The 17,686-nt window shown below is 36.4% G+C and overlaps 1 protein-coding gene across 1 annotated transcript in view; it reads left to right on the top strand.

Moving 5' to 3' along the window:
* The window catches only part of LOC128855265 (uncharacterized), a 101,540-nt gene that overhangs the window by 8,553 nt on the left and 75,301 nt on the right, over positions 1-17,686 (top strand). Inside the window, exon 2 of the mRNA XM_054090009.1 lies at positions 12,972-13,063. Coding sequence (XP_053945984.1) covers positions 12,972-13,063 — 92 coding nt within the window. The remainder of the gene's footprint in view (positions 1-12,971; positions 13,064-17,686) is intronic.

Here is a 17,686-nt window from a genome sequence, read left to right as displayed (position 1 = left end):
AACAAACAAACAAACAAACAAACAAACAAACAAACAAAGTATTCCTCTTTATAATATTAGTATAGATATATAATTTTGCAAATGACTTCGTATGTCAATCAAATTTCAGACTTGTGAACGAGGCAGCTGCAGTATACCAATAGACAAGACAATCAATAGAGTGCGCAAATAATATAATTCTTTAGTTTAGTAAAAAAGTTATTCGGAAACAAAATTGGATGATTAATTTTTTGCCACCTTGAAAAAATTTATAAAATAAAATCAATTTCTTATTATTATTTTATTAGATATTAACTTTCCAGATTCAGGGTAAGATGCGGAAAGGACCAAATGGAGAAGGATTTTCTTCATTTGGCATTTCTGACTGGCGGCGATTAGCACGAGGAAGAAACGATTTGCGTAATTTGTTGAACTCGGCCAGAGGATTAAAAATGGATGGAAAAGAAAGATTTATGTATTTCCGTTACCAACGGTGATGCGCCCTAATGTACGCCCATACTTACATACATTCGCATATATATGAATGCCAATAACAACGGCAATCTCATCATTCCTGCCATTCCTGCTGCATTTGTTGTTGTTGTTACCAGCAATGCGGCAGTTAATTTAACTTTAATCACATGCCGGGTTATTTCATTTTTAATTGTTTTCTCTGGCTTTTTTTCCCCCCGCACTGCAGTATTGCTGCTATAGTCAACATCCACAGCAAAATTTATCACCAATCGATAATCATAAAAATGCAATCATTTAAAGGAAGCAAGAAATAAAGAATTAAAATTGAGCGTTTGGAATGCAGGGGAAATGAGAAGAATTTGCGAAATGCAACGTATGCAAAATGCAGTTAACGCCAATTGAAGTGCAATGCGCTGGGCGACAAATCTGGTGGCAGACAGTCGGGCTGACGGGCGGACATAAGCTGGCATGAAACAGGTGCTCGCTGTAGGTTATTGAGTTATAAAAATGTAATGAAGCGCGCGCGACAGAGGCCTACCGGGTGATGGTATTGTCTCTTTTATTATTTACTGCGCAAAGGGATTATAAGGAGAACGGGTGCTTACTAGGGTATTGAGTTCAAAACCTCTTCGCGGTCTCAGATGCAGCACCGACGGAAGCTCTTTTATGTACGTATGTCGAAAATAGGGGCAGAAATTTTAATTAAGGTGAATCATTGATTAAAAAGTGCCAGTGAAATAAATTTTATGAAAATGTTGAGGCTTGCGAAAGCTGGTACACGCAATCGCACCCACATAAACTGCTGCAGTGGCCGCAATCTCAATTTCTCTGGTTTAAAAATATATAGGCCTTTCATTTTGGGGTATTAAAGCTATAAAAAACTTCTCAATTAGCGTATAAAAAAATAAAAATTGTGTGGCATTTATTGGTTTTTATGCTATGGTATGAGCTGTTACTTGTTCATAGAAGTTTTTGATGAGGTTTGCAGTATAGTGTCATACCCGAAGCCATACATGAATCATGTGGCTAGACATATGTCTGCTTGTGTTGCATAATCTACTTAGACACTTCGTCACAGTCAACCAAAAAGTATTTGTCCAATGTAATGATTACGCTAGAATAGGAGACTTTGCCTACTACTTCCATACACAAAAGTGCCGCAAAGTTGAGGGTCTTGCTACACAGCAGATTAATTTTGGGCATAATTTGAGTCGCGAGATATCCCTCTGTTTACTCTAAATGGCCAGCATTTACCTCTAAAAGTATTTGAGGCAAGATTTACTTTGCTTAAAGAAAAAGCCGATCGCTGCTTCTTGTCTGAATCCCATTTTTTTTTTATTTCATACCATTAAGAAATTTTGCATTGAAAAAGGAACAAAATACCAGCAGCTGTTTAAATATACCGAATCTATCATATGATGAACTTTCTGATTATTTTTGATTATCTGTCATTGATGTTGGCGGCTCTGAGCATTTAGAAGTCCTTAACTGATCCCAATAAGTGAAAGAAAATATCTTTTATATCCCGGCAACATCCACGAAATCTAAACGAATGTTCGGCAAAACTGGTCTAATCATCAGTAATAGGCGGACTTCATGTCAGAATAGCATAGGTTGTTAAGTTTAGTCTTTAAGTTAGCCTGTTAGTTTTTACTTAATTTGAAAAGAAACAAAAGAAAGTCTAAAAATGCAGCTGATAGAATTAAAGTTTTTTCTTTCTAAACATTGAAAACATGAAAAGTTTGCTTTCGTGTGATATTACCATTTTTTTAGTGGTAAACTCCAGATTAAGTTGGATTTCATTCGAAACAAATGACGTTTATTTTTAGCCATTTTTTAATGGGAAGTTTCCAAAATGAGTGCCAGCGAGAATTATTCACGATCTATCGTACCAATCCATTTCTAAGGTTAATTAGAATCGTCCTTCACTACTGCGCCCAAAAATTTTTATAGTAATGGTAAGTGTTAAACATTTTCTGGATTAACGTTTTTCTTAGAAAAATAAAGGTTTAAACCAAAACTTAAAAAAAATTATATAATTTGTTAAATTTGTGTCAATATTTTGTACACTCCGTCAGAAATGCAAAGAACCCCCAGTTTGATATCAAATGAGACTCCAGACAAGCCAATTCTCTATAGTGCAATTTTTTTAATATTATATTGGAGAAGTTTGTATGAGCTACAGAACTGCACCGAGCTGGCCCAATCTTTCAAAAGAGCGTACAAATTCTGGCGCATGCAGATGATATCGGCATAATCAGCCTTAGCAGTAGCGCTGTTAATTCCTTCCGGGCGCTGCTAGTTTCCTTTAACTCCTAGTGGAGCATAGGGCGTCCTTCAGTTTGAGATCAAAAACTACTCATTCTCATGACATCGGAGCCCAAAGTTCATAGCCTCTCTCTAACAAAGGCAGGACACTTACGGAAAAAATACTCAGTACTATCGGGTTCCTCTGAGCAATACAGGCAAATCGGGCTCTCAATGATTCCAATGGGGTCATATGCTGACCCCATGGGATTGCGTCCAAAGCTTTAGAAGAAGGTTCGGCAGTTCTTCAGCATTCTAGACCGGACCATCGCTCTTTACGTAAATTGCATACATAATCGCTGATCCAACTCATGATTCCTATGGAACTGATTCTGATTATTGGCTCTGGTCCCTGTGGGTCAATCGCTCGTCCACAGTTGGCCAATTCATTGGCAATTTAGATGCCTTGAACACAGCAGTGTCATGTAACCCATATAAGTACAAACTTATTCTGTCTTGCAAAGAATTAACTTAAATATTAATTCGCCGTGGCCGAATGGGTTGGTGCGTGACTATCATTCGGAACTCAGAGAGAACGTAGATTCGAGTCCCGATGAAACACCAAAACTAAAGAAAAAACATTTTTCTAATAGTGGTCGCCCTCGGCCGGCAATGGCAAACTTCCGATTGTATTTCTGTCATGAAAAAGCTGCTCATAAAAAATATCTGCCGTTCGGAGTCGGCTTGTAATGGAGGGACCTATTTATGGAACAACATCAATACGCACACCACAAATAGGAGGAGGAGCTCGGCCAAACACCCAAAAAAAAGGTGTACGCGCCAATTATATATATATAATAGAACTAACCATTTTCTTATATTCTTTAACAATCTTTGAGGTTTGCTTCTCTAGAGGTTATACGAGGTCTTTCAACTGCACGCCTTACTTGTTGGAAATGTGGTCCACCGCAAGACATGTTTGGCCGTATTGTCATGCTTATGCTTTCAAAGTGTGTAACCAATTCAATTCCATTTCCTTCTTCGCACGTTACAGGCAATCTCGACCTAACTAGTTAGCCTAAGCAATTCGGAGTTGCTTATTTTTGGAGCCAGAAGATTCTTAGTATGCGTCAGAGACAGCGGTTTGTGAAAGTTCGGAGGCGTTTTGTGGTTTTGTGATTGCTAAAGTAACTTTCCAAGGGGTACATCTAAATAGCAAAACAGATTTAACGCACGCTTTGAATATATTTAATTTTTTGGTTATGCTATAGAGACGCGAGAATACAGAACGCAGACTTCGCTTTGCATACTCCTTGCTCAACATCTATATCAGAGCCTCCACTAACTGCCAAAGAAGCAAAGCTTCTGCACGCACGCGATCTGCTGCTCGTCGACATCCACTAACTCCGAGGTCCACCCAGTACCAGTTAGTCTTAGCGGCATTGATTCTTAGCCTAGTTAAGTAAGGTTGCTGATACAGGATCGTTGTCTTAGCTTTCATATCACAAAGTTTTTGTAACAGCAAGCAAGGTGACTTACTGCTGTTAGTTCAGACTTTTCCAGCATGGATAGAAAAGCGACACAAAAAGTCACACATTTAGAAAAGTAGAGCACTTCGTTTAATTGGGAACCAGCATCAATAATGATAGTACTGTCAGCCTTGAAATCTAACGGAGAATAATCAAATTTTTTAAGGCTTTTATCGGCACCATATGGCGCAGATGACAACATCTGATGAGACGTCTTTGGGAGTATTTGAGAAAGAGATCTTTGGGTCTTTGCGCATTGGTGACTTAAAATATCGAAGGCGATGGAACGATGATCTGTATGAGATGTACGCAGACATGAAGATTTAGCAACTAATAAATATTTAGTAGCTCCCTGGCTGGGTTATGCCGCATAGAGACCAACACCCTGGCGATACGACATTCGGGGTTGATGATAGAGGCAAAGGAAGATAGGGAAAGGACCATGTGGACCATGTCCTGAAGAATCCATACGATGATAATTGATGCCATAATTCATATATTGGGTCGGGGAATACGTTTATATCGTTTTTATATTTTTTTTTATTTGGCAAAGCGTAAGAACTCATGCGCTAGAACTCTTTCTGCTCTACAAAACTCTGTTAATTGTATTTTTGAGTTATTTAATTTTTTATTAGTTTTGAGGCTCAGAAATGGAACTCCCTGCAGGCAAAGACCAATATTTTCGACACCTGCTCTTCTTTGCTTTTCATCGAGGTCAAAAAGCTGCCGACATTTACGACGTGCACGGAGAGGGTGTTATAGGCGAGGCTTTAGCAAGGAAATAGTTTGTAAAGTTCAAAACTGGTGACTTTGACGTCGATGACACGTCCCGTAGCGGAAGGCCTTCTGTATTCGATGAAGAACGCCAAATCACTTTTCAAGGAGAACAGTCGCCAAACCAGTCTTGAATGGAGGAAGAACGAACTGCGCTCATAAAACGATTCCCAATCACCTTCATTCGGGATTTACCGAAAAATTGGAAGCCTGGGAGCCTCAACGAACGAAAGAAAGAAAATCTGGATTTAAATTGCTTCTCAGCATCTCATCTCGCCCGCCATCGAGCAACACGCGGCCATAAAAAGCGCGGTTTGTACCGAATCGTCATGGGAGATGAAAAAAGGTGCCTATACATCAATATGCAAGCAAAGAAAGAAGTGGGTAGCTCCAGAAGATACGCCACAGCTGAGAGTCAAGCCGGATCATCATCCAAATACAGGGAGGTATGGGCACTGGGGAATGCTTAAACAGGATGCCGCTATCAATAATGAGCTCTATATCGCCCAGCTACACCAAATGTCAATTCAAAACACCTGCTCGACATGGTCAAATCATAGTCTTTCCCGTTTACGCCAGGCCACATGTTGCATAAGTCGGCAAAGCCGCCGTCCAGCATGTTCTGCGAACCTTGCACCCATCGATTACCATATTTTCCGCTCCCTGGTAAACCATATGAAGGGCGTCATCTTCGATTGCAAAGGGGTCCTTAAAACCGGCTCAACATCTTCTTTGACACCAGACCAGACGACTTTTGGTGGAACGGCATCAGCAAAGAGAGGTGGGAAGAGGTTGTAAACAGCAACGGCGAAAATATAATTCATTAACTTATTGGCATAGTTATGGTTTTTTGTTCAAATAAAGTCTTCGTTAAAAACGGTGCATATGGGACTTTAAAAGCAAATAGGGATCTCATGAATAGCTCAAACAGAGCTTGTTTTATTCCATTTTCCCCAGTTCTTATTAAGAAAACCCCACATAGACGGCTGCCTGGTTTTGGTGGAACAAAATCGAGAGCACTTGATGCGAATGCAAATTTACTTATGCAAATGTATGTGCATTTGTGTTTTGCTGGGTATGCAAGGCTTGTAAGTGACAGCATCGGTGGTCAGGTGTCATATAGCGCCGCTCTCCATATTTGTTTACTTTTTTTTTTATTAATTTCTCAATTTGTCCATTTTTCAAAAATTCCATATTTTCACTTCAATAGCCCATTGACTTCAATACCCCATTCAACTCTGTTCAATATCTCTCTCATTTGCTCGCTCTATCTCCTCTTATTGATATTTATTTCTGAGGCGTACTTCACATTTTATCACTCCGCGATTGACAGTCGAGTGTTTTAATAATGCCCCTTTTCCCCACGCTCTCCCTTCGTCTCCACTCACAGTCGCATGGCACTTTTTTTTTTTAATTTTCTGAATTTATTTTATTTGGTTTCATTTCGTTTTTTTATTTTTATTTTCATTGCTGTATCGAAGTAATTAAGTTTTGTACGCCTGCGAGTAAAGTGGAAATCGCGCAATTGAATTGAATTTATATTGTGTTGCACATGCCACATTCTCGACGTATCAGCGCACTTTGCCATAAAAGTCCATTGTTTTTTATGCATCGCTCCTGCGAAACGTAAGCGTGAAATTAACACATTAAATGTACAAGCAATTGCATTAACTCAGCGATACACACACACACACGCACACACACACACATATACCACTAGGCTGCCTTATGGCTGTCGCGGCTACTGTTATCATTAGCTGCATTTTGTTGTTTATTATTGTTATTACTGCTTTTTTTGTTGCCTTATTGCTTTAAATTTGCCAATAATGAGAACGGCCAATTTGTTAAAATGTGGCATGTGCCGCAATGTTGCAAGCGACATTTGCTTATTGCATAATGTGTTGCTTAATGAAGGAATCTGCATATTTTTATCACTCATTACTTGCAGCGAACGAGTTTTGTATGTGCATGGGTGTGTGTGTGTGCGTGGCGCTCATCATAGCAATTTATACACTGCAAGTGACGAGTTAATCCTTTATTTGCACGTGTATGTGTGCAAGTAGACATATAAGTTATTGTGTGCGAGCGATTACTGGCTGATAAGCTTTTATTTAAAATGTTTATTGTAGTGTACGCAATTTGCTTTTGCTTGTTTCCAACTTTGAGAGCATCGCACCTAGGTAAAAAAGATGGAAACCAGTGATTGCTCGTGGAAAACATACAATTTTTTTTCTTTTATATTTACTATATTTTTATTTTTTTTAACTTACGTTTTATTTAATTACTTTTTAATAGTTTTGTAAAAGAAATGTATTTGGCAAAACCTAGTCTAATAATCTTGCATGCAAATAAAAGTCAGAGAAGCCAGCAAACATCAGCTAAATAACCTACTGATTAGCAAGAAATTTTAGTCACACAGGCTTCTCCCTACACCACATAACGACTTATAAGAATGTCATCCATAAATGACCAATTCTATTCACCCACGTCTAGGTTACCATATTTGTAGCCAGCTTTCATGCAATAGGCTCGTCTTCTTGTGTCTCTATCTGTGTGGCTTTACTTTATTGCACTACACCGAGGTCAATCTTTTTTTGTCGTAGTACCTTCACTGTGTATTTTTTACCGCGTTCCAGCTGTCCTCGCGTTCGAGCATTTTGCTGATTCTGTTGCTCGGAGCGAAGTCGCCAATCTGCTCCCTCAGAGCATTTCTTTCCGCGAGCTATTTGTCACAACTGAAAAACGTGTGTTCAGCGTCATCGCTGAACGCTTCGTAGTATATGCACTTGGAATCGGTTACCTTGTCAATGCGGTATAGGTATCTCCGGAAGTATCCGTTGCCCGAGAGGAACTGAGTTAAGAAGTAGTTCACTTTGGACCCATTTGTCATTTGATGCAATAAGTTTTGCCTTCCATCTGCTACTCGGTTCAGTGTCACCTCGGCTTTGTCACCATGGCACGGTTTGGCATCTCCGTTCTGAGAAGCTAGTGATGACGTGTTTCTTCTTGAAGTCCCATGCATCCATTCGTTCTCGGACCATGAGGTCGACAGGCGTCTGCCCGCTGCTCACAAAAATTGCTGCACCTGAGAGGCTGCGGTAGGCTGAGACAACTCTGAGTACCGCTGTTCATTGCACGGCCTACAGTGCTTTGCGCTTGGCTTTGCAGTTTAGCACAATTCCTTATACTTCGCTGCCGTACAGGAGAATTGAGCTTGCGGCCGCCATAATGAGCTTTCTTTTGCTCTGTGTTGGCCCACCGATGTTTGCCATTAATCTACTTAGCATACCCGTGACCTTTGCTGCTTTCGTAGCCGCATGCCGTATGTGGGCGCAGAAAGTAAGCCTGCAGGAAAGTTAAATACCTAAGAGTTTCACTACTTTTTGGGTCACTAAGGTCGTGCTACCGATTTGCATGCTGTCCTCGAGTGGCATGTAACCTCTTGTCATAAGGATGACTTCGGTTTTATGTTTGGCTATAGGATGGGTTCCCCAATATTGAAATGCCCTTTTTGGCAAAAAGTCTTACAAACTGAATGAGAAATGTACCAGCGTGTTTTGTGCGGCAAGATCTAAATCCTCTAAGTTAGTTTTGATCGCAAAAAAGTGTGTGCCCACTGCAGCTACAAGATGCTAGCATCGAACTAATTAGTCACTATTAGCCCAGCAGAAATATATGCGCATTAAATGACGCTACAAACCCGCATGTGATCAACTTTTCCTTCAAACGCAACTTGAATATCCTCGCATTCAAAGCTGAGGATATCCCTTGTTTCAACTTTCTTCCACCTACTATTTATTTTGTTTAGCGCTATCGGGATTATATTAGAATTTCCAGATATCACTGTCAGTGCCTACACTGCTCATTCAACCTGAATAGGGAACAGTGACTCGACTCATATAGATTTTTGTTCTCATTTTCACAACGCCAATAAAGAAGTTAAGAAGGAGATTCGTAAAACACAAACTTCACACGCCAGCGACTTCGCTGTGCTCAACTCTTAACTGGCACTAAAAAAACCCACTGCTATTCAGGCGCATACCAGCTTGATCACCTTAAGTCCCCAGAATAGCTGTTAGGTGACGCTATAGCTCAATTGGTTTGAGTTCTGTTTTTTTTTTTTTTTTGTTTTTGTTAGATTGCTACATCTGTGAATACCATTCTATTACTACCAAAAATTTATCGCCATTACTTAACCTTTGTAAAAGTTAAGCCGTCTTGAGTAAATCTAAAAATGGTTTGAGTTACCAATAATGAGTTTTTATTAAAAATGGATTTAATGGTGCGAAAACCGTAGAAATGTTGGAAAACTGTTTCGATAATGATGCTCCACGAGTGGCATGAATACTTCAGAAGAGATCATCCATTGAGGATGACGAATATAGTGGAAGGCCATCGGCATAAAAAACTGATTAAAATATCAATAAAATGAAATAAAAGTTGATCAATAATCGCAAATTGCCCATCAGTGAGCTGGCAGAGGTCTTTGATATTGCATATGGACCCACTGAGGGCATTGGAGTTAATGATTTGCATTTGCGCCGTATTGTTGCAAAGTTGATCACAAATGACCTGAATTTCATGCAAAACAGGGAGCACTTAAATATCGCTAAGACATGATTTCCTAGGGTGAATCCGACCCCAGAATTCATCAAACGCTTTCTTACTGAAAACGAATCGTGGGTTAATGGGTATAACATGCAATCCATACATGAGATAAGTGAATGGAAAGTTCCAAATGAACCAAGGCCATAAAACTACGTCATTTTCAGTCAAAAAGCTCATAGCTTTTATGGGATACAACGGTATTCTACACCACGAATTTTTGAAAGAAGATCAGACACCTAATAAGGACTATTATTTGCGTGATACAAGAGATAAGGCGTTTAAGGAAGCAATTCGCCAAAAGAGAAAGGATTGGTGAGACAACAACTCACGGATTTTACATAATTATCCCGGAAGTGTTGACCAAGAACGAAACAAATATCAGCCAACAGTCATTGAATTCATTTGACATGGCTAACTGCCTTTTTTTTTTTCTATTTGGAAAACGGAAAAATTGAAGATGACTCTGCTGGTTATACCGAGAATAGAATAGAAATGTTTCGAGAGCTGGATCAAAGGCTGGCATAAGCGCGTTGCAGTTGATGGGGAGAGAATAAGATGATATATGGCAAGACTTGATGATCTGTGTAGAGAGTTGAATGTTGACAGATCCGACATAACCATCGGTAAACGTTTGCACGCGATGGGAGGGGACCAGAAAGCAGGTAACTGGGTGCCACATCAATTGAAGGAAGGGGATATCGAGAGACGTCTGGTGACGTGTCAGATGCTTCTTGAACGACAGAAAAGAAAAGGTTTTCAGCATCGCATCGTCGCTGGCTATGAAAACTGGATCTGTTATGATAACCCTAAGCGTTGATATGAAAATAATAAAATGAATTTGGCTTGAAAATCCCAAGATCACACAACCACATAAACTAATCAGCTGATTACATATTCAATGAAAGCTACTGATATTCAGGCGAAAGTCATTGCTTTTCGAAATCCGGTGCACGAAACACCGGATGAGAGGAAAAGTTGTTTCTAATAGCGGGTGCTCCTTGACAGACAATAGCAAAGCTTTTTGAGCCTATTTCCGCCAGAAAAAAGCTGTTACAAATACCTGACGCTTACAGATCACGCCAAGTTGTATGTGCCTCCATTTGTAGAAAACCTTCGAGAAGTATACCACAAATAGGAGAAGAACCCAAGTTAAAACACCCAACAAAGTGTGTAATTGCTAGCTATGAGGCAAATAAGTTAGTAATTAATTTTGTACCTTTTCCTTTAGGCTACGAAAATGAAAATTGAAATATTTAGTAATTAAGAAAAAAAATATTGGCCAAATGAGAAAAGTATTTCATCAGTTGTTACGATTTAAATTTGCTTAAAATTTGTTCCCTTCCTTCAATCAATCGGCTGCTAGACACCCGCAGTTTATGTGCCTGGGACTTATTAGCTTTCATTTGCTTCGCGGTTGTGGCCGATGACAACGCCAACATGCCTATACAAGCTTGGCAAATAGCTGCCCATGAAAGCCACTTAATTATGTGTCAAACGCAGCAAACCACTGCTAATGTTGCACAAACACAAACACATGCGCATACATACGAATAAGTATGTGCTGCTGATTTTTTCAATTTTTGCTAAAATTTCATATTATTTTAATAGTAATTCTCAGAATTTGTAATATTTTCATGTTGATTTTCTCTGCATTGCGTTGCGGTTGTTCTTTTTCCGAATCGCACGCATATTTCATTAAATTTTTTGTTAGCCTTTTCGCACAATTTAGCTGATTATTGTTGCTACAAGTACAAATTTTGTGGGCTTATGAGCGTACAAAACCGCATAATAATCTGATATATACGTAAGTAAATATGTATGTGTGTGTGTGTTTCTGTAAGTGTTGCAAATTGTCAGTCGTTTGTTGTCTGCATTTAATGTCACTCCACTTTTGACGCTGCAATGGCGCAAATTGCGATGTTACTGCTACTGACGCCTACACGCCCATTGTGACAGCGGCCGTGCGTCATTTGTGGGCATGCGTGTGTTGGTATTTTACATTTTTTTTTCTTTTCAGCAATCTTTTTTATCGCCACACTGCGTTGGCACGCAATAATAAAAATTAATTTACATAATTCAAGCTTAATTAATTTCTATAATCGCATTTACCGTTATCGTGCATAGCAGTAAAATTTAATACGAAAAAAATATATTGTATTATATATATAATAGCATATTTTTGCATCTCAAATTAGTAGCAAGAATTTATATTAAAATTTAAAGATGGTTTAACTTTCAACTTACGAGGTATAAGTTACGTATAAGTAGAAATTGTACACCAGTTTCTTTCTTTTTTTTTATTAAATATACATTTTTCTATTATTAGGCATATAAATAATATTCAGAGACAAAATGCATACCTTCTTTTACTTCTCTCAAATTTTTGGAACTTACTTCAACAGCTTTTTTTAAGGGGGTAGTATGGTATTTTTTTTTTTTTTCATTTTTTTTTTTTTTTTTTTAAATTATTCTATAACATCTTAAGATTATTGTGTGAAAGTTTGAAGTGCATTAGAGTAAAATTGACAAAGACACAAAGGATTAAGTATCTACCTTTCCAACCGGATTTCACGCTGTAAAAATCTTCACAAATCTTTAAACGCGTTTTTCTCACACTTGCCTTTTTTACGGTCGGTGTCCACTGTAGATTCATATCTACTGCACCGATTCTTTTCAAATTTGGTTTTTTTGTTTCTTTACTTTATTCACGAGGTAATGACGTCGAGTTTTTTTTTTTTTTAAATTTTGTCATATTTTAAAACAACAAAGTTTTCAAGTTTTTTTTATGAAAAATCGGTGTTTTGACTTCAAAGCGATTTAAAAAATTAAAAAAAAAAAAAAAAAAAAATTCGACGTTGTTACCTGCGAAACTTTATTAGCTGATGAAATCAATTTGGTTTTTTGATTTTAGTTGATCCAGTAATGAGTTCTGAGGGACACCGCAATAAAACTTTTTTATGAGACGTCCGCGAAGATTCGCTGCCACCAACTCATTTCTTCATAAAAATCAATGAAAATTTCACACAATATTCTTTAAATATGACTTTGTAATGGAGTAATTTTAAAATTTTGAATAAATCAACTGTGTCGACAAAAAAAATTTCGAAAAATATGCTTGTTTTACACCGAATTAACCATACTACCCCCTTAAACAAACAAAAAGTAGACACATAGGAAAACATAGAGTGCAAAAGTACTGCCACATCATAAGTTCAAGTTAAAAAAAAACTAAAATATATTACAACAAATTTGCATGCATGCTTTAAAATAAACACTTTCTTTACTAATGTAGCATATTTTTCTCCTTCTTTCCATTACTTTGCTGCAAACTGGTTACTCATACGCCATGTCATCCAATAGCACATTGCTTGAAGGACCTGAAGATTTTCGTGCCGGAAGCGGTGATAATGGGCAATGCAGCGACGCTTTCGTGTCAATATGATCTTGGACAGGTAATTTAATATATATTTACAGTATACAGAGTGCGTTCCAAAGTAACTATGTAGAACTGTTTCTAACCAAAATTAACTGATTTGAGAAACGTTTCAACTGACCCCTTTGCGCTGCAAAACAATGTATAAATACTATTTGCATGCTGAATCAACTGACAAAGTTGAGAACTCTTGATGACAGCACTTAGTTGTTGCAATTTTTCTTCGCTTTCGCTTCCGCGACTTTGGCGCGCCAGCCGTTTCATTTTCGTGTTAATCGGCGCGAATTGGAAACACCAAGCGAAGCAAAGTCTGATCTGGTCTTTCCAACCAAGAGAAGGCCTTCTTCTTCTGCTACCACCAGCTGGTACCGCATTGAATACTTTCAGAGGCGAAGCGTTTCTATCTATTCGGACGACATGGCTAGGCCAACGAAGCCGCTTTGTTCGCTGCGCAAAAGTTGATAGTCGTCGTAAAGCTCATACAGCTCATTGTTCTCTCTCCTACGACACTCGCTCATGTGCAAAGGTTCCAAAATCTTCCGCAGTATCTTTCTCGCGAACATTCCAAGTGACGCCTCATTAGATATTGTCATCGTCTACGCTTCTGCGTCATACGATAGGACGGGCATGACAAGTTGACTGTAAACCAAAAATTTCATCACAGTGTATTAAAACTTCTACTAGAATATTTTGAGCGGTGATGGAATGTGGAATTTTCGTCAAAAATCCAGAGAAGTCCGAAATAAAAAAAAAATTCTGGTTTGAAGGAAACGAAAATAAAAATAATCAGCTCTTACCTGTACGTGAGTTTCTTGTGAAAAATTATGATATGGGAACATGCTTCCGCCTTCGTAAAAGAGGTGTCGCTGCTGATACTAGTTTTGTATACTGTTTTAGTAGTATACTGGTGATTTGAAGGTGTATATGTGAGGTCTCGAGCGCAATAGTTCACATTTGTTTGTAGCGTGAAGGTCCTTTTCTATCTGCCGTCAAAAATGTCTACGTTCGTCCCGAAAAAACAGCATTTGTGGAAGTCATGCTTCATTATTACCTTTTAAAGAAAAGTGCAGCTGAGACACGTCGTATATTGAACAATATTCACGGTAATCACTCTACATCAAATACAACTCGTGACGAGTAGCTTCGACGCTTCCAAAGCGTCAATTTCGACGTGAGTGATAAAATTCGCGAAGGGACAACGCAAAATTTCGATTTGAAGATACTCAACTACCACAATTATTTGATAAAGACGCATGTCGAACCTTTGATGATATGTGTAAAGAGTTGGCTGTTGGCAGATCAACCGCCGGGGTAACACGGTACTACATCAATTGAAGGAGAGGAATATCGAGAGACGTTTGGTGATGTGTGAGATTTTTCTTGAATGGCAGAAAAGAAAAGGTTTCCTGCATCGCATCGTCAGTGGTGATGAAAACTGGATCTATTATGATAACCCTAAGCATCCAAAAAGTTGGATCCTACTGGGAGAACCTGGTTCATTGATAGCGAAAAAAATATTCATGCTTCAAGAGTTTTGTTCTGCATCTGGTGGGATCAAAAGGGGTGTCATCTATTATGAACTCTTTAAACCATCTGAAACCAACACTGGCGATCGTTACCGTCTGCAGCTAGTGCGTTTGATTCGCGCTCTCAAACAAAAGCTTCGAGGAAGGGACGGTCGACATGACAAACTGATTTTGCTGTATGACAACGCCAGGCTACACGTTGTTAAATCGCTCCAGAAATATTTAGAAGAACTCAACTGGGATATCTTGCCACACCCGCCGTATTCCCAAGACATCGCACCTTCGAACTTCCATCTGTTGCGATCAATGCAGTCAGCACTTATTGGAGAGCGGTTCACTTCGTACGAGAGCATCGAAAACTGGCTCAACGAATGGATCAAATCAAAAGAATTCGAACTGTTCGTCAGAGGAATGAAAGATACTTTACGCAATGGTAACTTACCTCACATAATGTTATGTATTATTTAATTGCTTAAATAATTCGTAACTTTTGCGAAGGAAGGGCGAAAACTTATTATCATCCCCAATATTCTCACAATCCATAAAAAGTAATAATAATAAGTTCTCCAAGTTTCTTATAGTTTCTTATAGTAGTAAAGTTTTTTTATCGTAAGGTTCTTTTGATATAATATTTTTTCCATTTTTTGTTTTTTTACATATCATGTTTCCCCAATTTGTTTTAAAATAATATAAATTGTCTCCAAAATGATTTTTTTTTTTTTGTTGAACAAATTGAATATATGTATGTTCCGGAATTTTTTGTTTATTAATATAAAAATAAATGTTTTTCTACAATTTTCGTTTTTAAAATAAAATCATTTCTCAAAATTTTTAGTTAAACATAGAAATAAGTTTTTCTCAAATTTTTGTTTTTTTAATTTAATTTGTTCACAAAATATTTTTTTTTTTTAATTTTTCTCCAATTTTCGTTTTATGTATTGTAGTTTTCTCAAATTTTTTGTTATAAGAAATTATATACGTTTACCTCCAAATTTTTGTGTTTTTGGTTTTTTTCGCAAATATAATATGTAGTTTTCTCTGCATTTTCTTTTTAATATATTGTTTTCTCCAATGTTTTTTGTTTTTTATTAAAAAGATATTTTTTCCAATTTTTTTTCGGTTTTTGGTTTTTGTTTTTAGAGATAATTTGTAATTCTCTCTCGAATTTTTTCTTAATATACATTTTTCTCCAATGTTTCTTTATTTTATAAAAAAAATATTTTTCTCCCAATTTTTATTTGTTTTTTTTTTCAAATATATAATATTTTGGAATTTGGTCGGAATTTCTTTTTATATAATTTTTTTTCGAGCGTGTGTTTTTATAAATAAATATGGCTTCTCCTATTTTTTTTTTTGTTTTGTTTGAAATATCAATCAAATAATTGTTTCTTCAACGTTTGTTTTTTTTTTTAAATATTTTTCTCGAATTTTGTTTGTTTTTTTTTCATATAATTTGTAATTTTCTCGCGAGGTTTTTTTTGTTTTATAATTTTTTCTCCAATGTTTGTTTTTTATAAAAAAATATTGTTTCTCCATTTGTTTTGTTTTAGGTTTTTGTTTTTAGACATAATTTGTAATTCTCTCCCGAATTTCTTCCGAATATACTAATTACTTTTTTCTCTCTCATTATAAAAACAATATTTTTCTCCAAATCTTTTTTGTTTTTGTTTTTTTTTTTTTGAAAAATAATTTTTAATTTGCTCGCGAATGTTTTTTATATAATTTTTTTTCGAATGTGTTTTTTTATAAAAAAATATTGTTTCTCCTATTTTTTTTTTTTTTTTTTTTTTTTTCGGAAATATCATTTGTAATTTTCTCCCAATATTCTTTTTAATATAATTGTTTCTTCAATGTTTCTTTTTTATAGAAAAATTATTTTTCTCAATTTTGTTGTGTTTTTGTTTTTAATATAATTTGTAATTTTCTCGCGAGGTTTGTTTTTTTATAATTTTTTCTCCAATGTTTGTGTTTTATAAAAAATATTGTTTCTCCAATTTTTTTTTTTTTTTGGGTTTCTTTATTTTGAAGTGCCATTTATAATTTTCTATCGAATTGGTTTTAAATATAATGTTTTCTAGAATCTTTTTTTATAAAACATATGTATTATGTCTGAATCTTTTTAATAATTTCTTCTCCAATTGTTTTATTTTATAAAAAAAAATATTTCTTCTCCATTTTTTTGATTTTTTCTCCAATACTGTTTTTATAGATAAATATTATTGTTTCTCTAATTGTGTTTGTTTTAATCATTTTCTCTCCAATTGTTCTTTTATTATTTAAAAAATATATTTCTTTTTTTCAATAATTTTGGGTTAACTAATTTTTCTCCAATTTAAAATTTTTGTTTTTGAGTTTTCTATCGAGTATCCGTCTTTAATTTATACATTAAAAGAAAAAATAAGTTTTTATAGAAAAAAAAAGTTTCTATAGATTTTTTTTTATATAAAATATATAATTTTTTCTCAAATTTGTTTTTTTCTTTAAAATAATTTGCTTACCATAATTTTTTCGTAATTTGCTTGCATGCATCATAATGTAAAAAAGTATCTGTTCTCATGGAATTCTCGACAAAGTAGTTTATAGATATGAACTATAGATAAGAACACCAGCGCGGTGCTCACAAATCACTCACTATCTTCGCGCTTTCATTCATTTGGTGCGGTGATCGGCAATCGTCAACTGGAAAATTACACAAACTGAAATTGGCTTATGTTGAGCGAAAACGACATCTCGGCGAGCAACAATGGTGACCATTTTTTTACAAAAGTGAAAGTGTCTACCGCTCTTCCTTTTCAGCTGACTTGACATTGAGCGAATGCAACTTCTTCGTAAAAATAGATTTTCCAATGGAGGTAAAGAGTTTTGAGAAAGATTTTGTACGAAAGCCATAAAAAAGTGCCTGCGCATTCTGCTCCACAAAATCGACCAACTGAGATTTGACTTGTGTCTCGTTGTTTTAAATTAAGGTATGCTTTTATCTATTTTTTAAAGATTTGTATATTCTTTGGAACGCACTTTGCATATGTAGTTGTTGTTTTATATATGTATATGTATATACCCCCCCCCCCCCCCGCGCATGCATGTGGCACTTCTTCCTTTTATAAATTGCAGCGCGA

This window comes from Anastrepha ludens, chromosome 2 (assembly GCF_028408465.1).
Source record: "Anastrepha ludens isolate Willacy chromosome 2, idAnaLude1.1, whole genome shotgun sequence".
Lineage (NCBI taxonomy): Eukaryota > Metazoa > Arthropoda > Insecta > Diptera > Tephritidae > Anastrepha > Anastrepha ludens.
The sequence above is the reverse complement of the archived record's forward strand: the minus strand, read 5'-3'. Positions and strand labels throughout refer to the sequence as shown.